Below are 25437 nucleotides of genomic sequence, written 5' to 3' on the forward strand. Positions count from 1 at the left end.
AATCAGCGTATCACCATGCTTTTCCCAAGAGCGTAGAGAAATTTTACCTGACGTACATGTAGTGTTCAAACCCAGAGGCTATTTGGTTTGCTACCTGTATTTATTTCAATAAATTATTGGTGTCTTCCAATGATGTGGTGACAGGCACGATTGCTGCTGTCCACCTCCACGGGAGCACAGTTGAGGACTGCCTGTCCCATGTTTGAACTGGAAAATACCAACCGGCTTCCTCTGGGCTTGCCAGTTGTTACCTGTTTTGTGTGCGCCCGTGCTCAGGAAAGGAGCCGGGCTATGTCTAGAGGAAAGTCGTTGGCATTTGTACCGACCGTAGCGGTGAGGCAACTGTGCTGTAAATACACCTCACGACTGTTAATACAAAAATACACGTGCCTTAATCCCTCTGACTCTAGTCGATTGAATGGATGTCAGCAGTGGAAGCGTACTGGGCTGGGGTGGATTCGGTGTTCTGGGCCATGCTGGCTGGGCTCCCTGCTTCTCTAGGTGCTGTCTGCACCTTCTTCTCTCTCTCTCTTTTTTTTTTTTTTTTTTTTTTAATTTGCTGGTGTGTCAAACTCTGCCAAATGTCCCCCTCCCTGTCCTGCGCTCCATGGGAGTGTGCTGAGGCCATGTCCAGCGCCGTCACCACAGGCTCCCGTGGCGGTGAACGCCATGGGCTCGGCTGGCTGCTTCTGGATGGGAATGAAACAGCCCCCTGTGGCTGCTCTCTCCAGGCAGCCTGTCCCCAGCGCCCGGGGGGGGAAGGTGGCTGGCCTCAGGTGGAGATATGGCTCTCCGACCCAGAACCAGAGGTCCTCCACCTCTGCCTTTGCCATCGCACAGCCCCGAGGCCCTCGGAGAGCGGCCAGCTGGCTCTGGGCCGGAGCCTGTGGCGTTTCGGTGCCTCCCTGGTGCTCCTGCTCCACGCAGCGGCCTGTGCCACCTGCCTCCATGGCGGCCGGGGCCTGTGCTGCGGTGGAAGGGGGCCCCAGGGAGCGTGGGCCCGCTGTGGTGCCTCTCCTCCCCAGCTCCGTGCTCCCTCAGGGCTGGGGTGCAGGAGAGGCCTGCGGACCCCCGGGCCTGGCAGTGAGGCCCGGCCCCTGGCCCGGTGGCAAGGCCTCTCTGCCATTGTTGCCTTATGAGGCTGTGTGATGTCACGGCAGTGACATCACGGTACGGCGCAGCCAGGCGCGGCGCACGCCCCCCGTTGCCACGGCATCAGCGGAGTCGCGGCACTACAGCTCCCAGGAGGCCTCGCTCCCACCGTGCCGGACTACGTTTCCCAGCGTCCTCCGCGCCCGTGGGCGGGCTGTGTGTGACGACTACATTTCCCGTCGTCCCCTTCAGGAGCGGGGGGGCGGTGCCCTACGGTGGCCGGCGCGGCGGCGGTCGCGTGACGGACCGGCCGGGCGCTGCTCGCCAAGATGGCGGACGAGGAGGGCGAAGGGCTGCCGCGCTCGGCGGCGGCGCCGCACCGGAACGGCGGCGGTGAGGGGGCCCCGGCGGGGCCGGGCGGCCCCCGCGTGGTCCGTATCGTCAAGTCGGAGTCCGGCTACGGCTTCAACGTACGCGGTCAAGTGAGCGAGGGCGGCCAGCTACGGAGCATCAACGGCGAGCTCTACGCCCCGCTGCAGCATGTCAGCGCCGTGCTGGGCGGCGGGGCGGCCGACCGCGCCGGGGTGCGCAAGGGGGACCGCATCCTGGAGGTGTGAGTACGGGGGGGGCCGCCGCCCCGCTGCCGCCCACCCCGCCCTGCCCGGCGCGGGGGGCTGCCCGCCCCCGCCCCACTGCCGCCCCTCCGCTGCGGGAGGGCTGAGCCTGGGGGGGGCTACGGGGGGGCTTCCTCTCGCTGGGGGCTTGGAGGGGGTCTTACGGGAGCCTGTAATGGGGAGTTAGGCCGGCTTCCCCTCGTTGGGGACGGGGGGGCTTACGGGGGTGGCTGGACCACCCCAGGGGCTTGGGGGGCCGGTTTACCCCCTCTCAGCAGGGGCTTTGCGGGCCCCGATGAGGGGCCTGGTCTGGTTTTCTCTTACTGGGGGCCCAGGGGAGCCCTTACGGGGGAGCTGGGCCAGGTTCCTCTCGCTGTGAGCCCTTGGGGGGGTCTGGCCTTCCCTCACCGCAGGCTTTGGGGACCCCTCATGAGGGGGCTGGGCCACCCTTTATACAAAGAGGGGTGTAGACTGCCTTCATCCTCTCGTTGGGGGCCAGCATCTTCCTCCCTGAGGGGTTTGGGGGACCCCTTTTGGGGGTGGGGGGACAGAGCCTCTATATCCTTGAAGGGGAGGCACTCCATTTTTTGGGAGCTCTTTAGAGGATCCTCTTTTTTGTAGGGTGAGTGGAGGGATTGGGGGTCAAAGAGCCTCTCGCTTGGAGGGTGAATCTGGGGTCCCCTTCACCTGCTCATCCCTGGGGAGGTTCTCCCCCCACCTTTCTTTTGTGGGGCAGAGCAGGAAGGGCTCACCAGCTGCAGGAAGCTCTGTAGGAGCCGCGTCCATGGATCTGCCTCCCCTGGGTTGGCACTGAGCTCCTGGAGAAAAGCTGCTCCCGGCAGAGATCCCTGCCAAGGAGGGGAGGTGGGTTAGGAGGTGTGAAAGGAGTGGCTGGAAGGAAGGGCAGCTCACCCTGAGAGCCGGGGGGGGTCCGCAGCTGGCAGAAGCTGGGTGAGCTCACGGGTACCCCCCTCCCGTGGGCTGGGACGAGGCCTGCGAGGGTGCAAACCCTCCTCTGGCGAGTGGGACCGTCTGTCTTCGACATGGAGACCCTCCTGGGGGGCAGGGGGCACCTCTGGGACAAGGCGAGGGGTGCTCGCTGGAGCTGGTGGCCTGCCTTCCCGCCCCGCTGCCGTGTGGCTTTGCGGGAGGCGCAGAGGTGGACCTGCACGCTCAGGGATGCAACCGGCTGCTGGGTTTTTCTTCCTCTCGGTCACTGGGACCTGGGCTTGTCCCGCGCTGTGCGGTAGCTGTTTCTCGACAGCAGGAATTGTAACGTGAGCCTGAAAACATCTTTCCATGGGAATGCCTCAGCTGTGTTGAAACTGATCTTCCCCTGCAAAAAAAAAAAGCCAAAAAAACCCCCTTAAACTTTCAGCCCATCTCTGTGGACTGACATCAGTTAAATCTCTGTGAGGGCTTTCTGTAGCCTCAGCCCGTCGAGGTGTATTTTTCTTAGCACGTTCCCCTTCGTCTTGTGGTTCTTGGGGTTGGTTCTGCCCGTGCTGAGCTGTGCGATACCTCCTGATCCTTACGTATTTGTACTTCATGCTGAGTTGGTTAAGTTCAATTACTTATTAATTACAGGGATTTCATAGCAGCAGGAATGCTTTGCTGCCAGTCTTTGCAGGCTGCAGTGTGTGAAGGACAACAGCATGTGTTTGGGCCCAGCAGAGAAGAGCTGTTCTGACTAGCCCGTGGCTAGAGAGCTGGCCGTGCCCTGCAGAACGCTCGCTGTTGGGATTTGGCTCTCTCCCGTGTGACCCAAATACTTTTACGCTTTGATTTTTCTGTGCAGAAGAACAGTTCGGGGGGTGAATTCTGCACCTGGAGGATCTACTGGAGAGAAGAGCCTTTATTGACTGAGGGGAAATATTTTGTATGCGTTGCAAGGTGCCGAGCTAAAATTCTCCCTTGTGCCCGCTGTGGGGAAACACTTAAAATGCCGTGTTTGAAATCAGAGGTAGGTTTTGAGGCCGGCGCTGGAATCGGGGCTCTGTCCCCGGCGTCTTGGCTGGCGTGAGATGAGGAGCTGACCTTTAGTCTCTCGCCAAACCACGCAGCGGTGTTTGGAAGAGTTAAGACCTGCAGATAACGATGGTTAATGTTAATGAGGGGTGTTTGCTCGAGGCTGTCTGAACCCCCAGCTTCCCGCTCTGGCCCGCAACTGCGGCTGGAAGGACGGGGGTTTTCCTCTTGCTTTATCTGCCACTTCTCATCTCCCTGGAGAAGTCACTTTTAATTTGCCCATGTATCTCCTGTAGCACTGCCAGATTGGCTCTTGCCCTTTTCCAGTATTGGCTCTCGCTTTTGTTAACCTGGCTGCATAAATCGGCCTGAAAAATATTACGCGGTACCAGCCACGTTTTGGCGACGTGAAGTCCCTGTGTCTCTGCACACTCTGCCAAGAGGATGCTAATTCGCCCTGGGTCTATTAAAATCCGACTCCTGCAAATAAATCTTAGCAGGGTTGTGAATCGGAGTAGAAAACAATAAAACAAGACTCCAAAAATAGCTCCGATTTCCCTTCCTTTCCACAGCAGCACCCTGCGCACAATGGTGGGGGTGGGGTTCCCCAGGAGGCACGGGGGCCCATCCGCCGCGGCAGCCGCTTCCCCGGCACAGCGATCCTGGCCCCGGCGCCCGGTTCCTCGCCCGCAGGACCCACGGTGGGTTCGGCAGTCAGGGTGACGGCGCCGAAAGCCGGGCTGCGGGTCTGGAGCGGGGCGGTGGGGCTTCGGGAGGAACCGCTGGCCGCTCGGCGTCTTTGCAGACCTCGTGGCGTGCGCCAGCGCTGACAGCACGTGCCGGTCAGGTCTTTTCTCAACGGGCCGTTTATTTCTGCGCGGGGCTTTGTGTCCAGCTCCGGGCAAACTGGCCTGAGAGAGAGGTTTTTTTGGAGCAAGAGCCTGAGAGATGAGGTTGTCCCCCTTTGTGGCCTTGACGGAATTACTGTGGCCTTTGCTGCGGAGTAACGGGGTGCTTAGCACGTGGTAACTTGTCTGTGGGGGCTGCTGTCGCCCCACGTCTCTTCCCCAGCCCGCTCTGGGCACGCACGGTGCCGGAAGACCCACAGACCTCCCGTCCCTGCACGGCTGAGCGCTCCGGCCGCAGTAGCGGGAGCGTGGTTTTCCTCTGCGAGGTGGAGCGCAGCCCGCGTCCCAGCCCTCACCCAAAACCGAGGGTGTCTCGCGTGTGGTCCGAAGGCTGATGTAGAGTCTCGTCCTCACTACAAAGTCCTGTCTTGCCATCCCTCGCTGCGTCACGCTCCCGTATCTCGCGTCTAGCTCAGACCTCTTGCTTTCGAAGGCTGGTTTTGCGACGTAGCTATGGCGTGCTCTAATCTTCTTAGCTGGTTGTGCGTTTGTGGGTGTTGAGGGCATTGGAGACAGACAATGAAAGCCACTTCAGTTCTTGATTATCACCCGGAATGACAATCATAACTAATCTTGACGGGGAAGAAAATCTCGCTAGCGTTTGCTCTGTTTGCAGGGAAGCTCGCTGAAAAATAATTGAACAGATAAAGAAGGGATTTGTTCTCCGTATCACTGAGCTGCGTGTGGTGGAAAACCACCCCGCTCTAGGTGTGATCGCGAGGGCAGGGAGACGCCGCACCCCGCCAGAGCAGAGGATTGCTCTCCGTCACTCGTTCCCGCATCAGAGAAAGTCTGAAACGGTCGCAGCACCGGCTGCTTCAAGGGAAGGTGTCGTACCCCTCGGTACGGGTCTTGATGGAATAACCCGCGCTGGAGACGGCTTCTTCCTGACCCTCGTGGGGAGTGTCTTCTGCCTGCCGTGCGGGGGTAAGAGGCATTTCCCTCGGGACATTAAACCCTTTGTCTCTTCTTGGTCTAAAGTCTAATTTTGTGTCGTGACTTGGGACAGAAAAAGCCGGTCCTGCTTTGGGAACGCCTGGGACGGTCTGTAAAAAGGAGGCGGCAGCTGCGTGCCCTGGTGACGGATGCCTTCCCTTCTCCCACCTCTTAAACACGCCGTCGTCCCGGTGGCGTTCCTGAATTCACCCCAGCCTTGCCGGGCTCCATCCCTCGCACGTTTTTGGAGCGTTTTACTGTGGGTCAGCATCTCTTCCCCTCTTATGAGCAGGGCTGCTGGAGTGTAGGGAGGGGGAGCAGATTCGCCCGGCTGAGGCTGTAGATTAGAACTGGGAGTAATTTGGGTCTCCTGATTGCGCCTTTCAGCCTGTGCTCGGTGTGCTCAGTAGGGCTGGCGTTGGCTCTTGGGGTGAAAAACTGCAAATGTATCTTTTCTTTCTCGAGAGATAACAGCAGTGGGTAAATGAAGAACCCTCGTGTGCTGGGTTTTCTATTAAGCGTACAATTAGATAAATGCAAGAGCCTTTTTATCTACCCTGGTTTAACGCTTCTGCAGCGTATTTAAACAGAACTCTATCCATGCCTAGGAATGGGCGCGATGACTGAAGCTGGAGAAATTTAAACCCATTTCTGCCGCCTGCGTGCTCTGCTCCTGCTTTGTTCGGCTCAAGGTAACGAAGCAAATGGGTCAGTCCCCGCAGGCTTGGTGGGAATGGCTCCCGATGGGGAAGAGCAGCTGGGGATGTGCTGGACGTTGGTGCCCGGCGTGTTGCGGTGGCTTTTTTTTGTAGCCATCGTTTCCCTTCCTTGCTCACCAGTCTGAGCACTGGGGAAGCAGCGACGGATGAAATATGAGGCAGGGGAGAGTTTCCTTTTACAGGGATTCAAACCTGCGCGTGCAAAACGTGACCTGCAGACCAAAATGTCATTGAAAGGCTTCGTGAACACCCATACTCCAGGCTGCTGTTGGACTGGGAGGCTGTTTCGAAGAGCTGGAGCACAAGACCCTGCTGGGCTCTTCGCTGGCGTCTCTGGAGGAATGTCTCGTGATGGTGGTTTCAGCATGTGGTCTGCAGAGTTCTCGGGGACTCATTGATGTTGCTCGGAGCTCTGCGAAAGAGCATGTCTGGGAAGCCAAAGCCACCGTCACAGGCTTCAACGTGGTCGTCAGCAGCTTGAACTGAGCCAGAGGAGAATCCGGGTCTACAAAAGGAACAGAAGAAAATTGCTGCTTTGAGGTCGGTCAAAAAGGTTGCGCTTAGAAGTCTGGCTCTGTGCTAGCACCGGGGCTTGCGGTCCAGCAGCCCTCTCCATCTTTGGTCTTCTCAGGGTGGTTTTGCCGACGGCTCAGGGAAGGAAAACCCAAGGAGGCCTTGACCTAGAGCGTGTCTCCTATTGCTGGTGTAGAAGCTGATTGCCATTAACTGCTCCTGAGCTTCCAGGGTGGATTTGATCCCGATTTGGTTTCTGAAGTGTTCAAAATGTTGTTCCTTTTTCAGCAAGACTAACAGCTTTCCGCCTGTTGAGTCAGTACTGGTTTGCTTTTCAGTAATATTTCGTTTTTAACCTTCTGAAATGTTAACATTCTTTGCCTTCTTTCAGGGTGTTTCAGAAGTGTTAATCTGCAAGGAATCGTTGCTCCTGTGGTTGGAGCGGGTGGACGGCGGTCACGCTGTTTGCCAGCGCAATGCGTGTCAATATGCACAGGGACGTTAAAACCTCCTTAAAATGTCGTAAGAGGCTTCCGTGAAAATGGTAATTATCCCAACCGTCTTCTGGTCTCTCCCACACCAGAGAGATGGGAAAGGTCACTGGAATTGCACTTGTTAGTGTCTTCCTGGGTTTTTTAATGTGTTTGGAATAATACTGGACAGGGTCTGGATTGCTTAGCTGTAAAAGAGGAAGGCTGGCTTGCCTTCTTTTGGGTGGTGAGAAATGGGGAAATTCTGCTTTGGCCTCCGCTGAACAGCCCTGGGATGGTCCAGTTTGAGGAGGGCTTGCGCTGCTGGCTGTCTGGCTTTGGGGACTGAGCGGTTCAGGGCTGGAGCAGTGGAAACACGCTGCCTGTCGGGGAAACCATTCGGCTTAAATGGTCTCAGGTGTATCATGCACCGAGAAACTTAACGCTCCTCTGGGATAAGCTGCAAGGAGCTGGGTCTGTTAAAGCCGCCATGGATCGGGCGGGCGGATATGTCGCTTTCCCGAGGAGTGCTGGAAGGAGCCGACACCGGCGCAGCGACTCTCCCCTTGCCAACGCACACCATAAGGTATTTTTGGTGGTGTCGCGTGGAGCTGTCGAGGTGTTTGGCGTTAGCTGGAGTTGAGAAGGGAGAGGGATGAAGATGATGAAGCGCCTGTTTCTGTAGCTGCTCTGGCAAGCCTGGAGAAGCGGTCCCACACCGCCGTGCCCGGTAAGCTCGTGAGCTGTTCATCTTTATTTCCAGAGCCTCTCCCGAGGAGGCCGCTGAGCCCTGCGGTGACTGTCCTTGTGGCTGGATCTCATCTTCAGCACTCTTCTTTCTTCCGCCCTTCTCAGAGCGGAGAGTGAGCTGTAACTGCTGCTGTTGTTTCAGCACCACGGTTAAAATCTCTCCCGCCGATGAGAACTGATGTGTTACAGAAGAAGCAGGAGTGCAGGGACCTTCTTGGTGACGTATTGAATTTTATGGGCTGAACGTAGAGCCCCGGACAGAGCTGGAGCCAGGCGTGTTTTGAGCCAAGCATCAGGAGCTGGAAGACGCGAAGCGCTGGGAGATGTGGGTTGGCAGACCATCCCTGTTCAGAGGCAGGTGACAATGAAGTTGTGGTGTGGAGAGCTACTGCCCGTCTTGCTTCTGAGGCCACATCAACACGGCCAGGCTCTGGTTTTGTCACGCTGCGGCGGGAGAGCGGTGCAGTGCTCCACGGGTATGGCTGTGCTTGTACGCAGGTTTTGCTGGTCTCGCCTTGACTGCAGAGCTGGGCTCTGAGCTCTGCTTTGCCGTGGTGGCCCTACTGATAGCATGGATGGCTGAAGGTGCTCATCTGCTAAAAAGCAAAGTCTTAAAGATGACTTGAGTAGTTTCTGGGGTGTTTTTCCTTGGACGGCTTGTCGGCTAGGTCAGTACGTTGCCTGAACAAAGCACAAAGACAGGCTGTGGTCTTAATCTCCAGGAAACTTATTGCAGACTTTCTTGCAGTAAATTTCCTTGTCATCTCTTGACAGACAGATCATTGGGAAGTTTTAAGAAGTCTTTACAGAAAATGAGTCATTTGGTGTACAAATGGGAGAAGTGAAATCTTCTCCTCCATGTCTTGGGGATCTAACTCGTTCGCGTCAGCGTGATGGGGTGTTCTGCTTTGTCGAACGCATGCTTTGCGCTCAGGGTCGCCTGGCATTTGCCAGCGGATCCTGTTCTTGACGAGAATGCCTGCCGGTTGGTGTTCCTGGGCTCGAGCGCAGCCAGTGAGCGAGACATCTGCACCGCGCCGCTGGAGAGAGCGGGTCTGGGGGAGCGAGTCTGGGGGTGCTTCAGCATCTCAATCGCCTTCCAGCCAGGGGACCGTGCCAGCCCACGGCTCATCGTCTTTGGCCTCGTGCTTTGGAAACTCGGCCTCGACGAGGCTTTTGAATTCATCGCAGTGAACAAACACCGGTCTGCTCTGCCCCCCAGCATGTACTTTTTTGCGGCAGGAGCTTGCCGAACCGCAGGCTGAAGATCTTGTGTTAAGCATAACCTGCTGTAATTCCTGGAGCTTGGCTTCCCCGTAGCACCAGGCGAGCCCCGACGGGCGAGTACCGAGGCTGGCAGCGCCCGATCTCGCCCCACGCCTGCCGGGGCCTCTGCCTTCGCGGTGCTGTCAGCGGGCAGCAAAGCGTGCCGCTGCCTCGGGTCACAGTCTGGAGTCTCAGCCCTGTCTTGGCAAGTCTCTTCGGCACCATGCCGGACCGCGGCACGGGCGTGTGTTCCCTCTGCTGCGGGGGGATGACCGCTGTCAGAGATGTGCTTTGGGGTTATGTTGTCTTCAGCTCAGCCAACGTGAGCCCTTAGTGGTGGCGAGCGTCGAGCTAGCCTGACGGTGACCGGCACCGGGAGGAGACCAGCCTCTTCCCAGCTTCCTGGGGGAAGGTGAGAACATCCGCGAGCCCCACACGGGGCTCTGGGTGGGTGGGGATGCCCCTGCCGGAGAGACGGCGTGAGAAGGCTCCGCATTGCCCCGTCCAGCAGCACACTGACCAGCTCCAGCACCTCTTCTACTCACTGGCTTCAGAGCTTTTCCTGCGGTAACCTTCCCGTGAGGCAGCTCGCGTCCCCGGCGAGGCGAAGAGGACACCGGGCCCCGAGGGAAGGAGACTTGCCCGCTGTCCTGCAGCGGAAGGTGACGGAACCTCGTGCTCCTCATTTAGGCACATCCACGTTTGGTGGCAGACAGCTGAGAGAAGTGATTTGTTGGAGGAAGTTGCTCTTCGAGTGCTGCTGAAGTCTGGCAGACCCTGCGGGGGGTTGCATGTGCCTGGCTGTGCTCTCCGTCCTGCCGCGGTTTGCTCTGCCGTGGCAGAGTCCTCCTCTCTTTCCGTTCCCGTGCAGAAGAGCCGTGCGCAGGCTGCGGTACCTCCTCCTGGGGGGAAGGACTCGTCGGGTCTGGCTGTTGTATCTGGATGTCCTTTCTGCAAGGTATGGAGGGACCCAGCCCCGCGGTCAGCTCGCCAGCCCTCGCCTTGGACCGTGCGTATCCCCTGGAAGGGTAGAGGTGACGCCTGGATCTTTTTTCCGACTGCAAGTGGAGGCAGAAGCTTGAAGTGCAAAGCACCCGAGTGTCCCGTTGTCGTGGGAAGAGTGCATTGGGCTCTCGGATCCCGCAGGTCCGTGGCCGCGGAGCAGCGCCTCGTTCGGCTCTGCTCCTCTCGCCTTGCCAGCCGCTCCTGATTGCCGTGTCCAAGGGTTTACCGTTCCCTTTCTCGATCGGTTCGTCGGTGGTGGTTCCAGCCTGAGCTGACACGGTGGCTTTATTGCAAAGGTACGAGTCCTCCGGCCCCGCGTGCCTGCGGTGCCCACCGCGCCTTCCTACCACGCCGCAGAGCGGAGGGGCGAGTGGGGCTGCTGTTAAAGCAGCATCTGATCTTGGGAAGAAGCCCACTGGGAGCGATGGAGAGCTGGCAGTGGGTGTCAGCGGGTTTTTGTGAACGAAATGATGCATTGCAGTCTTATCGTCACGAGTCCCAGGTCCTGCCCTTGCCCCCTCCCAGGGTTTGGTGTCGGCTCAGAGGGGAAATGGGTGGCAGCAGAAGTCACCAGGGGCTGAGGAGGACGTTGGGGAGGAAGAGGAGGAAGCCGGCAGCGTGTTTGTTCTCGATTCCTTGGCAGAAGGGAAAGCGCAGCGACTGGGGCCTTTGCTGATGGGAAGTTAAGCTGAGGACTTAGTTCCAGCCTGGCTGGGGCTGAGTAACTGAAAACCAGCCGTGACTTTCGTGGGCTAAGCAGTGCGTCCTGCGGTCTGGGTCTGTTCTAGGCGAGTGGATCTGGGATTAGCGAGTGGCACGTGAGCATCGGTTGGGTGGAACAAAAGCAAATGTCGCTTCAGTGTGACGAAGTTGGTGGCTAACGAGCCGACTCTGTAACGAGGGCTGCCCTCTGTGACCGAATTTGCTGCTTTGGAGGCCACGCTCCGGCCCTGTGGAAGAGCTGGCTGGTGAGGAGGGGATTTTCCCCCTTCCTGAACTTAGCCTCATTGCTATAAAAGCCGTGTACGGCTCTTCGAGTGCTCCTGCGCAGAGCCCAGGGGCTGCATCCGAGGGCTGCTTCGTTATCCCTTCCCTGAAACGACCCGGGAGCTCTGAGAGGGCTGATAACCGCGGGTAGCGTCCGAGCTGGGGGAGTCCGAGTCCGAGCTTTCTTGTCCAGCTGCTGGCAAAGTGCAGGCGCTGTCTCTGGCTCACGAGCACTGCTTGGGGCTTTTCTAAACTTGGTTCGAAGCCTGGGATCTCTCACCCAGATTTGTAAGTCGAGAACCGATCTTTTCAGGGTGGTTCCTTCTAAGTAAAAGTTCAATTTTAAAAAATTATCAATGTGAAGGGGTAAAAGCTGTTCTCTTGCATTTGAGAGCTGGGGATTGGAAGCTAAATCCTGTGCCTGATTTAAGGCAAGCTGGGATGATTCTACGGCAGCGAGGTGATGACAGTCTGTTCCCAGGCTCCGGGAAGGAGTAGCTGATTGCCAGAGGAGTATCTGAGAGCCCTTTCTCCCCCTGCGTGGTCAGGATTTGTGGCTGGGAAAGTGCAGGCTGCTTTCGTCTTGCACTCCTCCGAAGCATCAGGTAACGGCCGTAGCCAGCAGTGCAGAGCAAGGGCAGCGCCGGGCTTGCTGGCGGAGAGGCTTGTGGGTGCGAGCGGAGGCAAACTGGCGTGGTGGCTGGTGTCGCGTCAGCGGCGCCGAGAAACTCCCTGGCTGGTTTGTTCCAGGCTCGTCCCAAGCAGCCGCTCGGGAGGCAGCGGGGAAAGGGACCTGTCGTCTCCCATGATCTACGGGCTCTCCAGAGCGCAGCCAGGCTGGCCGGGAGGGATGCGGTGGGTGAAGCTCTGCCTGTTCCTGTTTATACAGGGAATGTTTCGGATACCAAACTCTTCACAGAGACACTTGCGATGACTGCAAGTTTATGGAGGCTCGCTACTAAATTTAGCTCGTATCAGGAGGGGAAACAAGCTTGTCCTTTCCCAGATTTGGAAGACAACTTGTTTGCAAGCTCTCTTTGCTTTGAAACCAAGTCACAGGTCCAGCGTCTTTCCAGGCTGGCCAAGGTATGGTCCATATCTTCTGGGCTAAGCAAGAGCCAAGTGATGGTTAACTGAGCTCGTGGGGAGAGCAGGAATGTCAGGAATGCTCTAGAGGCGGCTTGGGTATGTCTTGGGTCTTCCTTGGGGTTCCTGGAGGGCTTGGGGTGTAATCGGGACGAGCTCTCGTGACGAGGTTGGAGGGATTTAGGGAGTAGAAACGCATTACTGCTCGCTGCAGCAGCGCTCGCGGGCTGCTGGGGGCAAGGCGGAGCAGTTTGCCTAGCAGTAACCGAAGCGAACACGCCTCTGCTTCGTGTTGCACCGAAGCGGGTGTGCTCGTGGATGCCGTGTCCTGGTGGATGGGAGCACCAGCTTCTGAAATCACTTGCCTTTGCTCTCTGAGCCTCCTTGCCTGCTTTCTCGTTCTTGTTCACCTGGAAGCTTCAAGTCGGGCTTAGGGTAATTCCCTTACCTTGTGGAGCTGTAGGCGATGAGATGGGCTTTGCCCTAGCAGAGCAGTGTCTGTTAGGCGTTCAGCGTTTTCTTCCCCAATTCTGTGGTCTCCTTGCATTTGCCTTTAGCTGACGGGAGAAGGCTCGCGTTCTGGGTACGAAGGTGCCGCGTCGCACCGTTGAGAAGTGGCAGAAACTGCAAAATTTGTTTTAAATGCTCAAGGGGGTGTGTGAGCCTTAAAGACGTTTTAGTTGTGTCTGAAGTCGTTAAACGTAATTCGGTAACTAACAACACGAGAAATCATCAATAGGAGAGAGAAGTGAAGTCTAGACCAGAGTGAAACTGGAGCAACCAAAGCGGTTGAGGCTGGAGGGGATTTCAAGGGAAGCAGATAGGTGATGGGTCTCTGGGCTGGTCCTGGCGTGGTCTGAAGGCTCTGCCATCACCTCCGCCTCGCTTACGGCTTTTCTGCTTTCTCTTTCGCAGGAATGGGGTGAATGTCGAAGGAGCGACGCACAAGCAAGTGGTGGACCTGATTCGCGCAGGAGAGAAGGAGTTGATCCTGACGGTGTTGTCCGTGCCTCCCCACGAGGCAGATAACCTCGATCCGAGCGATGACTCTTTGGGGCAGTCGTTCTATGACTACACGGAAAAACAGGCTGTGCCCATCTCCATCCCCACGTACAAGCACGTGGAGCAAAACGGCGAGAAGTTTGTGGTTAGTATCGGTTTGGGTGGTGTTTTCTGGATACCTCTGGATACCTGCGCCCTCAGCTGGCATGCTCCTCGCTGTTAGTGACAGTTGGTGGCAATGCTCTTTTTTTGTCTTCAGGGTGGAGGCATGTGAATTTATTATTGACAGGTTTTGACACTGTCTTATTTAGGCTTGCCCATCTTCACTCTTACTGTGCTTGGTTATTCTTTTGCAGCTCTTTCCTATGTGCTGGGAAGCTTTTTTGTTAGTGGATCTGGAATAGCTTGATCTCTTGTGAAGATTAAGTAGGAAGTTATTATTTTGTTCGTATAAGCTTTCGTATTTGTACCTCCCGTTTTACACCAAGTGCTAGGGACATCTGTGATAGATGTAAAAGCAAAGGGGACAGATGTCTGGAAGCATGGTTTTCCATCTACGGAGTTTCTTTTCCCTTCCGTCTCCCTTTTGCCTTTAGGGAGTGTCAGGGGAAATAGCTGTAAAAAGTCTTTTTCCCTGGGTCCCCCCTCTCTTCTGTTGCATTTCCTGGGGAGGCTGGCAGTCGTTTTCCTGGATAACGTGACCTGTCACCCAAGTACCTGACATGGGCGCATCCTCTGGGGCTGACGGTCCCTTCTGGCTCACCAGGGGCGGCTGGCAAGGCCATGCTTGGAGAGGACCCCAAAAGGGGTTGGACAAAGACGCTCGCCTGCAGAACTGTTTTTTCTTGCACCGTTTGGGGTGTCTTTAACTTCTTCAGTTGGCCTGACCTCGCTTAGCTCTGCTGCTTCCTTGCCCGGCTCTGCAGCGTTCACAGGTGCTTGGCTTGCAATCTCTCGCGATCGCCCCGTCCTCCAGCACCCCACGTCTGGCTGCTGCCGCGAGCGCGCCTCGGGTCTGCGCCGCGGCGAGGGCCGGCAGAGCCTGCGGCCGACCCCCGGCCGGCTCCGAGTTTCAGTGCGCGACTGGTAGAGATGGAAGCGTGCCACAAGGGCAGTATTCTTCCCCCTGCCAATAGCCGCCTATTGTCAGGAGCGCGGTCCTGCCCACGACCGGACCACGGGTTTTATTCTGCTCTGCGTGCCGTCTTTGTCCTCCCAGAGCCAGGGAATCGGACGGCCGTCGGTGGGGCTGGACGACGAGGCGGAGGGGTTTGGGAAGAGGTGGCGAGTATCCGGGGGGTTTGGTTATGCCGCTGCTTTGACTTGTGGCTGGAAGATTTGTGCCGTACACCGGCTCCCTTCGCCCTCCCGGACTGGGAGGCAGGTTTGGCTGGAGCAGTCGCCCTCGGGACACGATCACGCCGTGGTGTGAAGTGCCGGGAGACAGATGACAAACTGGCTCGTCACTTTTTCCTCTCCCGGCTGAGGACGGAGGCATTTTCCCAAGGAAGACACGAGCCAGCCTCAGCGTTGCAGCAGCAGCGTGTGTGCGAGAGAGGAAAGGGTGGCGAGGGTTCGGCAGCGCCCGGCTCGCCAGCGGAGTTGGGCTCCCGCGCAAAGCGTGTCACGTTAACGTGCCGCCCTACGTGTCTCTGAAGGGGACGGGTGGGATCCTCCCGGGGAGCGCCTGCTTTCACCGCGCCCGCTCTCCCGGCATGCTGTCGGATGAGGTGTGCCGTTTGGGGCAGGAGAAGGACAGTCCTAGAAGGCCAGGGTTCTTAAGGAAGCGTGGGGCCGGGGGTGGAAGGAAGCCCCTCGCTGTCAGTAGCTGCTGCTGTTCGCATCTAGCCCCCTCCTGCCGCCTGCCCTCGAGGTGGTGCCGGAAGGGTCGGACGCACGCTTCTTTCTGGGGAAAAAGCTGCGGTTTTTCGGAGCGCTTTCCCCTTCTGGAGGTTGTTGGGCAGGTGTCTGGAGGGCGAGTGAGCCGGGACCGCGCCGGGCCCTCGTCCAGGGAGCAGGCTGGGTTTCTGAGCCTTCCGAACGCTGCCGCAGCCGCCCTCCGTGCATCTTCCGCGCGTGCCTCCTGCTCGACTCCGCCGCTGTGCTCTGCCAGCCCTTCGGCTTCGGGGGGACGGCGGAGGGTGATGCTCCCCTCCTCGAGAGGAAAGGTTGTGGTTGCAAACGCTTCCTTTGGGCAGCATGAAAAAGCGTGAACCTTCTCCCTTCCGCACTGCGTCCCTTCCCGCGTGTGAAGCTAATTAAGGTAACGCTGCTCTTCGGGGCCTCCTTATCGCTGAGGGCGCGTTAGCAGCGCCCAGATAAGAGCTTGTTTAACTTGCCTGCGCGACTGAGCAGATTGGCTTTAAAAATGGAGGCGGCTGGTTAATGAATGGGAAGGGAATTCCCTGAAGAGCACTGCTGCGACCATCACTCTGCTCCGGGTTTCCCCTCTTTGGGACCAGAGTCCTATTTCCTTAACGGTGTCCAGAATTAAACTGGAAGAGTGCATGCATAGCGAAGAAAATAGTTAACACGGCGCGCTGCGACGTGAGGCTCAGTTCGGCAACAGGCTGGAAATTCAGCAGTAGCTTCAAGCGCATCTGGAAGGCCACGAGGGTCCTGTTGCCAAAAACAACTGACGCAGTCAGCACGGTATCGCCGTGGCATCTGTCTGGCGGGGGCTTGGTGCATCTCGGGGACCCTTCTGCGTGCAGAGCATGATCCAGGTGAACGCCGTGACGGCTGCACCGGGGCTTTTTGTAAAGGGTTTGGGTGTTTTTCCTCCCCTTTTGGAATAGAAAGGTGCCTTGAACTCGCGCTGATCCTGCTGCTGTCGGATGGAGGTAGTAGTTGGGACGTCCCCCAGCTCCAGGAGTAATCAGTGGTGTATTTAACTATTCATACCGGTTTCTCATTCTAGCTCAAACCCTCCTAATTTAGTCTTGTGCTCCCTGTGGGTCCGGGAAGGCAGAGCTGTGCCAGTTTGGGTTCGGAAAGCTTTTCTCGCCCCAGTGAGCCTCTTCTCCCCACAGGTCTACAATGTTTACATGGCGGGCCGCCAGCTCTGCTCAAAGCGGTACCGGGAGTTTGCCATCCTGCACCAGAACCTGAAGCGGGAATTTGCCAACTTCACTTTTCCACGTCTCCCGGGGAAGTGGCCGTTCTCTTTGTCGGAGCAGCAGCTGGACGCCCGGCGACGAGGGCTGGAGGAGTACCTGGAGAAAGGTACGGAGCTGGGAGCTGGACACCGCCTTCTCGCGAGTGGGGAAACAAGTCCTCGGGGTACATCCTTCCACGGGTGGCCCAGACCTTCACGGGCATTTGCTTTCCTGTGAGGGAGAGAAGCTCGTTTGTAGCTGGATATTGGATTTTACGGCTGAAGTGACGAGAGGGAGCTCAGGCTTGCCACGGCTTGATGCGCGTGTTACCGGCTTGCAGCGCACTTCCAAGAACAAAATGCATAATTAGGTTTTTTTAACAGACAACGAGCTTTTACTTATAGTGTCGTATTGCTCGCCAGTAATCCTGGAGATGAGGGAGCACGGGGAGGAGGAAGAGGAGGGAAGCTTTGGAGCAGGGAGAAAGTCGTGTTTGAGGCCGTTCTCATCAGGGGAGCTCAGCTCAACCTGAGCCTGCTCACGGCTGAACACTTTGGTCCTTTCTAACCGGAATTGCGATGCCTGCAGCGGGGGTTTCCGTTAGGTTGAGTTCAGATGACAGGGAAGAGGATGTAAAACCTTAACTCTATGTTGAGGTGCCTGACTAAAAGATCTGACCCCGTATTTTGCAGTGAAGAAGTTGTAGATGGGATTCGGGGAGCGATGACCCCTCGTTCCTGTGATGCCGTGTTGTTTTCTTAGCTGCCTGGAAACAGCTCAATTAATTTGTGTGCATTAACAGCCTCTTTCCTTACCCAGGGAGCGAAGCCCCCTCTTCCCGTAGGATGGACGTGGGTCAGGTTTCCCCCACCCCGCTGATCTCAGCCCTGCCTTGCCCAGCTCGCTCCCCTTCTCCTCGGCTGGAGGAAGGGGCAGGCTGGTTGCATCTTCGAGGCAGCATGACAGTTCGGGTCCGAATTATTTGCTGAACTTGGCCTGAATTCCCGGATAGTTTCAGTCCCTCTAGAATAAGGTTTTTGTGGGTTTTTTGGGTTTGGTTTTTTTTTTTTTAGAGGCAAAAGTACTGTTTATGAAATTCTTGCTCGCTTTTAAGTATAGTGTAAACCTCCCGTTGGCCGGGTGCCTGGGGCCTGGATTTCCCCCAGGGGGAATATCTCGGCGAGTTACTCAACCCCTCTTGTTGCTTGCTGTTGTAGGGGATTCGGGCGGGATCAGTCTTTGTGCCAGGACACCTGATGCAGCCCGGAAAGCACTTGCTTTGGGAAGGTGTTTCCAGGCTGGAGATGCCACCCTTGTGTCCGCCGCCCGCGGAACAGACCCTTGTTGCTTCCATGCCGCCTTTGGGGTGTCCCTGGGAGGGAGGGTTCCCCCTTTGCGCGGGCACCCCGCTAACCTGTGTGCTCTGTCCCGCAGTGTGTTCGATACGTGTCATTGGGGAGAGCGACATCATGCAGGAGTTCCTGTCGGAGTCGGACGAGGTAGGCACACAGGCGACGGCGCGGAAGCTCTGCCCGTGACCTTCCCTGTTACACAGGCCGTAAATGCTTGGTCAGACTGGATCCGAGAGCAGAGACGTGCCCTGCCAAAGCTTCAGGTGGTTGAATAGAGAACCGTGGCAGACGATCAAGGCTGCAGTTGGACTGTTGTGGCACACAGGAAACCTTTTCTCCATAGCAGCAGCTACGAGCGGCTTTGCCGCTGCTCTCGGAGGTGTGCCCAGGGCAGAACCCGCCGCGAGGCCTCGCTGCGTGCCCTGGCGCTCGGGCAAGGGCGGACCCAGCAGAAAATGCGTTTGCTGGCGTTGCTGCTGGTTGCTGTGCCGGTGCAGCCCAGGCAGCTTTGCATCCCCGAGCTGTCTGTGTTCGCCAGCCGGGAAGGCAACGGGCCCTCCAAACACCAGTCTGACTTGCTCCCCTGAGACCCGAGTTGCTGTTTGCCCTTCAACTGTTGCTCTTTCTTCCAACCTTTCCACGGTGCGTTCAGTAGTCGTGCCCCAGAGCTTTCTCTCGCTCTTCGCTGGCAAGCCTGTGAATGGAAAATCTTACCCCGTCGTGGTCTCGAAGCGGTTTGCTCAGCTTCCCGTCTCGGAGCGGAGCTCACATCTTCCTTCCTTCAGAATTTCTCGGGTGCGGACTGAAACTGGATTCTTGAGGCGTGCGGAGCGGTTGGTTGTTAGAAGTGACCATTTGAATTAGCCAGTGCCAGGCAATAAATAGTCCGTAGAGCTCGGGGCTCAGTTCGTGCGATGCTGATTTCTGTCCTCTCTTCTTCCCTCCTGCAGAATTACAACGGCGTCTCGGACGTGGAGCTCCGAGTAGCATTACCAGATATAACGACAGTGACAGTCAGAGTCAAAAAGAACAGCACTACAGACCATGTGTACCAGGTGAGCTACTTCTTTTTTTTACCTTACCTGGAAGATTAACCTGATTCGGATGTTAGGCAAGACCCCGTGGGCGCCCACTTGCTTCTCTCCGCTCCTCTCAAGTGCAGCTGGGCGTCCGTGACGCTGCTTTGCTGTAGCAGGGAGAGGGCAGGGATGCTGGAAAACTCTAACCTTACGCCGTGCTGAAGCGGCGTTTTCGCTGGCAGGGCTGGCTGCAAGGACAGAGTCATCGCTGAATTAATTTTCACTGGTAATGTTGTAAAGCCGGCGGATGGCTCTGAGCACTAGGCGGGTTGTGTGTTATGGCTTGCAGTGGTGGTGGTGGAGGAGTTGGATCCATGAGGTGCCGGCAGCCAACACAAGAGTCTCCCTGTGGCTGTGTGGTGGGACAGCAAGTTGAATATTAAGGGTAGTGAGCCTTTTGGGGAGTCCTCTGGCCAGATAACAGCTTTGCAAGTGGCCGGAGGCCCAGTCCTTTAAGTGGAAAATTAAGGAGAACTGACTTCAGCCAGCACTGCGGGACGAAAAGCGGAAGCTGTCAACGGATTAGGGGGAATAAGGCAGTGCAGGGGACACCCATCGTGAAAGGGGAACTAAAAATGCGGCTGCAAGCGCGGGAGCCGGAGAGCTGTGGAGGAGCAGGCTCTCGGGAGCTCCAGACCCGCAAGCAGCGTCGTGCGGCTGGATGGGACTCGCAGCGCGGCTGCGTTTGGGGCACAGCTTGCGGAATTTCGCGTCGCCTCCGACGAGCTCTGTGAGTTTCGGCTGTGGTGTTAGCCTGCAGGACCGAAGCGTTGTTGGGGAAAACTCCTAGGGGAGGCGTGCACGCCTCTTCTATTAGGAACTGACGCTGGAGGCGTCAGAAGAAGAGATGACCTAATTGTCAGCCGTGGTGGCACTTAAAATCTAGAGCAGTTTACAGGAAGGTGAAAGCAGGAGAGATGAAGAAAACGTCTGGTTTTACTGGGCGAGTAGAACTCGGCTTTTCCGTGGTGACTAACACCTCGGGTTAGGGAATACTTGGGAATAACATGTATGAAGCCAGCCTCGCCCCGGCGCGGGGCAGACAGCTGCGGGCTCCCGTTTTTTTCACCCTGTTTTCTTGTTCGGTTGCTCTTTAGGCTGTGGCTGCCAAAGTCGGAATGGACAGTATTACCGCAAACTACTTCGCCTTGTTTGAAGTGATCAATCACTCCTTTGGTAAGTCTTTTAATGCCCTCGGTGCTGACCAACGACTGAGGAGAAAGCTCGGCAGCGCTGGCAGAGCCCGGGGGCTCTCTCTTACCTCTACTCACAAAATCGGGAGCCCCCAGGGGGAACGGGGCAGGCACAGTAGGGTCTGATAATGAGGAGCCCTCAAAGTTCAGTGGCTTTTTTTACGGCTGTGTTTTGAGCAGGTCGGGGAAGCGAGCTTTTTGTTAAGCCGAGAGATGCATTTTCCTTTAGTTCAAAGGGTCCAGCGAGCTTAGAAAAAGCAAGCAGCGTCACTGCAACGCAGCTGCCTCTGAGAGGGTGGCACCAGCAGTGGCTTGGGACAGGTTTTTTTCCTTTGCTGGGAAGGAAAGTGGATCGGGGGCACGCTCTGTCTGTACATGCATAGATGTGGGTCGATGTCCAGGTCCTGGAGGGGAAGTGCTGCAAGCTGCACCTTAGCTCCTCGTCTCTCCTTCTGTGGTTGAATCCTGGTGGTATTTGAGGCTTGACTGTGGGCTCTGGGCACTGAAGTAATTGCCATCCCTCCAGCTTAGCACGTGCTGGGGTCTCCTGGCTGCTGTTCAGATCCCTGGCCACAGCAACCTCTGATTTCGCCCGGCTTCACGTTGGGTTCACTGAAGCTGTAGAGAGGCCAGAATGTTGCGGTCACACCACGAAATGGGTGTAGTGGCTGGTTTGGGTTTTCTTTTTTCCCCTGTGTGCTGGGTTTTAAGCCAAGTGTATTTCTCATTCCCAGCTGGGTACCTTTGTTTCTGGATTGTCATCTCTATATGCCTCAAACTCGTCCTGTTGTTACAGCAAACTGTGCCTTGTAGGAAGAGATTTCTTGGGCTGTTCCTCACAAGATTCTGGCTGAACGGTTGGGGCAATTTTTAGCTACTTAAAACCCTCCTAAAATGACTCATCTCACAGAACAGGCTGGGTTTGCATTCAAATGCTGACCCTGGGGCAGCCAGGATCAGCAGCCTCCTGTAAAACTGTTGGCACCGCAGGACTGCCTCTGCCACCGGGTTTGTGGTCACTTTTTGAGGGTTACCGGGAGTAGGACACGGCCATAGTGAGGGAGGACCAGGGCTGGGGGGTCAAGGTGCTTTGAGATTGCCGAGGCCAGGCAGGGCTGGGAGCCTCCAGCGGGAATTCCAGCTCTTGGGAGATGGGACGCTGCAGCACGCTGGCACAGTCTCATGCAGGAAGCTTTTACGGTGCCAGACTCCAACTGGAGCTATTAATTCCTCGTTCCTGTGAGTGCTGCATTGCTCAAACGGCACTGGAAAGTAAAAACTCCACTTAACCTTTATGACTTTTGCTTTCTGGATGCTCACGGTGAACAGCCATTTATTCCTCTCTGGATATGCTCCATTTAATTTCTCTGGAAACCGTAAGCTCCATCTGCAGTAAGACAGTGACCGTATCCATACCTGGTGAAGGAGACGTGCTGCCACTCGCCTTTTTTGTCCATTGTCGCTGGGTAAAGCCTATTTCAACACAGTAAACGACCCGCTGGGGGCTCAGCTGCTCCAGCTTGGCTGAGCAGCACAGCGGGGTTTGTCTGGGCTCTGGTGGCAGCTTGCGGGGCTGGGGGGACCTTCCCCAGTCCCCCCAACGCTGTGGGGACAGCGGGTAGGTCCAGGGCGCTGGGGTCCTACGGCTTAGGCAGGGTGGGCGTCCCTGCGTGCAGCAGGGGACGAGGTCAGGCTGTTGTGCTGGTGCTTGAGAGCCGCGCTGAGCGCGCCAGCGGCCGAGAGGGCTTCGGTCTCGCGCAGATGCCTGCAGGACCAGCGTGGTCCGACACCGTGGAAGCAGGTATTGAAAAAAAGCTGGATTCGGTCAGGGAGGAGGGGCCATGGAGCAGAGCTGGGGTCCTGGTCCCGGCTGGCTCGGCTGAAGGGCGTTGCTGATGTTGACTTGCGTGGCGGCCACGCTGCGGTCACAGACGCCGCTGCTGACGCTGTGCGGGGCTGCGCGCTTACCTCGATGTCTTGCGCTCTTTCCCAGTGCGCAAGCTGGCGCCCAACGAATTCCCCCACAAACTCTACGTGCAGAACTACACGTCGGCGGTGCCGGGAACGTGCCTGACCATCCGAAAATGGCTCTTCACTACAGAGGAGGAGGTTCTCCTCAATGACAACGACCTGGCAGTCACCTACTTCTTCCATCAGGTAGGTGCCCAAGAGCTGTAATTTCTTACTGGAGGGAAGGCAACGCAAGTGCCTGGCTCCCAGAACTGCTCCAAACACCGCTGTCCTTTGGCATGCTGGCAACGGAGTGTGACATCCAGGGCCAGCCCTGCTTGGGTAACTTCGAGGAGTAGAAGTCCACAGTGGTGGACTTCTGGCCAAGTCACAGTCAGACGGTGTCCTGGTTTCAGCCAGGATAGAGTTGGTTTTCTTCACAGAAGCTAGAGTGAGGCTATGTTTTGGATTTGGGATGAGATGATGTTGATAACGTGCTCTCACTGCGGGAAGCTGCCTTCCCAACACCGCTCTCCAGCAGCTCAGTGGGTGAAAGCCAGCACTGCTCTGCTGGAGACGACTGTGTCTGGCGTGGAAGGGTTGTACCAGGCTGTCCTCGCCTATGCCTGAAGGCAAAAGCAGGATGCCAGGTACCAGCACTTCCAGATCCATCCGCTTTTGCCAAGGGACACTCGTCAGAAGTCTTCCTAGACGCTTAGGCATCAGTGTCCTCCCCGAGGCACTCAGAGGCTCGTGGCAGGAGTGGGCGAGTGTGAAGAACCAGCCCTCTGAGCCTGGCCATCCCTCTGCCTCTGCGGGTACGCTGGTCACCTTCTGGGGCTGTGAATTTGGGTGGCTGTCAAAGCAGCCTCAGGGCCAGCCAGGGAAGGCGAAGCGTTGTGACTCAGCGAAGAGATCCTCTGGTCTGACCTGGGTTTCCTTTCCCTCTTTCTGTTCAGGCTGTTGATGATGTCAAGAAAGGCTACATCAAAGCAGAGGAGAAGTCCTACCAGTTACAGAAGCTGTGTGAGCAGAGAAAGATGGTCATGGTGAGTTATCCTGCCTGTCCTGTTTGCTTTCCTTCCTGTTTGCAATGCTGTGCCTGGAAAGGAGACACTGGAACAGGGTGCCCAGCGAAGTTGTGGGTGCCCCATCGCTGGAAGTGTTCAAGGTCAGGCTGGACGGGGCTTTGAGCAACCTGATCTAGTGAAAGATGTCCCCGCCCATGGCAGCAGGGTTGGCCTAGATGATCTCCAAAGGGCGCTTCCAAGCCGAACCGTTCCCTGATTCTACCCACACAGCCTTGAAAAACACTGCTTTCTTGGAAAGCAGTAACGATGGCGAGCTGTGGGGGTGTGGGCTTAGCACAGGGGGGACTGGCAGGGCGTGCAGACCCGCAGGAATGCCGGGGCAGGGCTGGGACGTGCCCGAGAGTCAGCTGCTGCACGAACCTAAACCGCCCCTCGTGCCTGGCACGCTTGAACAGCGGCTCGTCCTTGGCAAGATCACCCATTGACTCGGCTCCAAACAAGGCAGCGATAAAACCTTGTGGGTTATTGCTGGTGGTGAAAGGTGAGGCGCTTAACGTGCGGTGTGGCAATCCTTCGCCTGCAGCCCTTCGGGGGCAGCTGTTTCTTCCTAGTAATTGAGAGGCAAAGGGCTCTTTCTGCATCAAATTGGCTCTGAGATGGTGCTGCTGGGCGAGCCGAGGCAGGGGTGCGTCCCTGCCCGCCCGTAACGTGAGTCGCTGACCCCTCTGTGCCTTAGTTTCTCTTTTTTTTTTTTTTTTTCCCTTTGTCCGGCAGCAGTCTTCACGAATTGCAAATTCTGCATCAGAGCTCGCTGTCTGGTCTGGGGATTTTCTGCTCTTATCGCTTCGCCCAGCAAACGCCTGGGGGCTCGGCATGACTCAATGAGCCTGCCTGGCTTGGGCTGGGGGAGCGAAGGGGATGCCCAGAGCTCATCTGCCAGGCGCAAGCTGGGCTTGAAGATCAAACAGCAAAAGGATCTGACTTGTAAATAACATTCTGGGTTGCTTGGGGCTGCTGGTACCGAGTGAACGCGGGCTGCCCTTTCCCCGACGCCCCTTCTCCAGTTTGGCTGGTCTTGGTGGGGCCTCTCCCCAAAGCCCGTTTGCTTGTGGCAGCTCTCAGAGGTCCCTGCTGGGGGACTACCTGGGGGTGGACCCCGGAGGGTGACCCGAAAGGCTAAGCCAAGAAGGTGAATTATTAACTGATGATAAGGCTCAGTAAATAGACGCTTCCTCCTGCGGGCTGTCTCACGGCTCTTCTGTTTCTGCTCATGCCGCTGGCTTTCTGATGACCAGAGAAAGATCTGAGCCTTTGGAAAGGGTATATCCCAGCATACATATACATGTAATATATATGCAGCAGCAGCAGTAGGGCCCTGGTCTAGCAGGAGGTCAAGAAGACAACGAGAGCCTGTGAAGTCAAAGTGCTTCATCCTCTACCTCCCCCCGTGTTACTAAGGGTCCTTGGAGCACAACGCTTGAGAATTTGGCACCTTCCTCCGGTCTGGATGTGGCTTGGTTAAAAAGTCCCGTCAGATTTTGTTGTAGTTCTGCCCTGCGTAAACCTTTCTCGTGCAACGAGAGGTCGTGGGGCTCTGGAGCAGCTCCTGGCTTCTCCCCTGCCCCGAGCTGTGACTCTGAGCTCCCAGCGCTTCTCCGGCATCCTCGCAGTGCTGCTTTGGGCTACGCTCAGAAAGAGAAAAATGGCCAGAATACCTCTTTGGACCTTTTCATGAGTCGTAGCATTCGCACCGAAGGACTCTTGAGAAACCCGGATCCCACGTCTGCCCAACAGCCTCTTTTTCTGGCCTCGTCCTCAGCCTATAACGAGGAGGATGGCTCTAGGGAGAGCAGGGCTTTCGGTCCCCGGGCTGCCTTAGCTGCTTGCCCAGACCCGTACCCTTCCCAGAGGAGCACGGTCATGCCGATCGGCGACTCTGGCTGCACCGGCTCTCCTGGAAAGGGCTTTCGGCGTTAGGCCACGAGGAGCTCCGTGCATGTTTGTACCTGGGTGGATCCACGTTTTGGGAGGCGGGGAATTGAGCAGCTGGAGGGGTCTCCTCCCTTCCCTTAGCACAGCCTTGCTGCCTGTGGGGTTTTGGCTTCCTCTGGAGGCGATCCAGCCTCCCCGGGCTGGGCTGAAGCCAGGGATTTCCAGCGGGGCGATTAGCACCAGGGCGAGCGAGAGGTGGAGGCGGCGTGAGAAGCGGGAGGGTGCAGCGGTGCCCTCCCCTGACGCCCGCGGCTTTCTCTCCGCAGTATTTAAACATGTTACGGACGTGCGAGGGTTACAACGAGATCATCTTCCCCCACTGCTCCTGCGACTCTCGGCGGAAGGGGCACGTCATCACGGCCATCAGCATTAAGCCTTTAAACCGCCTCAGCTTCGGGGCAGGCAGCTGAGGTGAGGGGGGTCTGC

The 25437-nt window shown here is 57.1% G+C and overlaps 1 protein-coding gene across 1 annotated transcript in view; it reads left to right on the forward strand.

Moving 5' to 3' along the window:
- Window positions 1-1421: 1421 nt before the first annotated feature.
- The window catches only part of SNX27 (sorting nexin 27), a gene marked incomplete at both ends in the record, with an annotated part of 29133 nt that continues 5117 nt past the window's right edge, over window positions 1422-25437 (forward strand). Inside the window, 9 exons of the mRNA XM_082011583.1 lie at window positions 1422-1705; window positions 13230-13461; window positions 16349-16541; window positions 17849-17913; window positions 18717-18821; window positions 19943-20021; window positions 22032-22195; window positions 22948-23037; window positions 25278-25409. Coding sequence (XP_081867709.1) covers window positions 1422-1705; window positions 13230-13461; window positions 16349-16541; window positions 17849-17913; window positions 18717-18821; window positions 19943-20021; window positions 22032-22195; window positions 22948-23037; window positions 25278-25409 — 1344 coding nt within the window. The remainder of the gene's footprint in view (window positions 1706-13229; window positions 13462-16348; window positions 16542-17848; window positions 17914-18716; window positions 18822-19942; window positions 20022-22031; window positions 22196-22947; window positions 23038-25277; window positions 25410-25437) is intronic.

The sequence above is a fragment of the Phaethon aethereus genome (genome assembly GCF_964289735.1).
Source record: "Phaethon aethereus genome assembly, chromosome: 28".
Classification (NCBI taxonomy): domain Eukaryota; kingdom Metazoa; phylum Chordata; class Aves; order Phaethontiformes; family Phaethontidae; genus Phaethon; species Phaethon aethereus.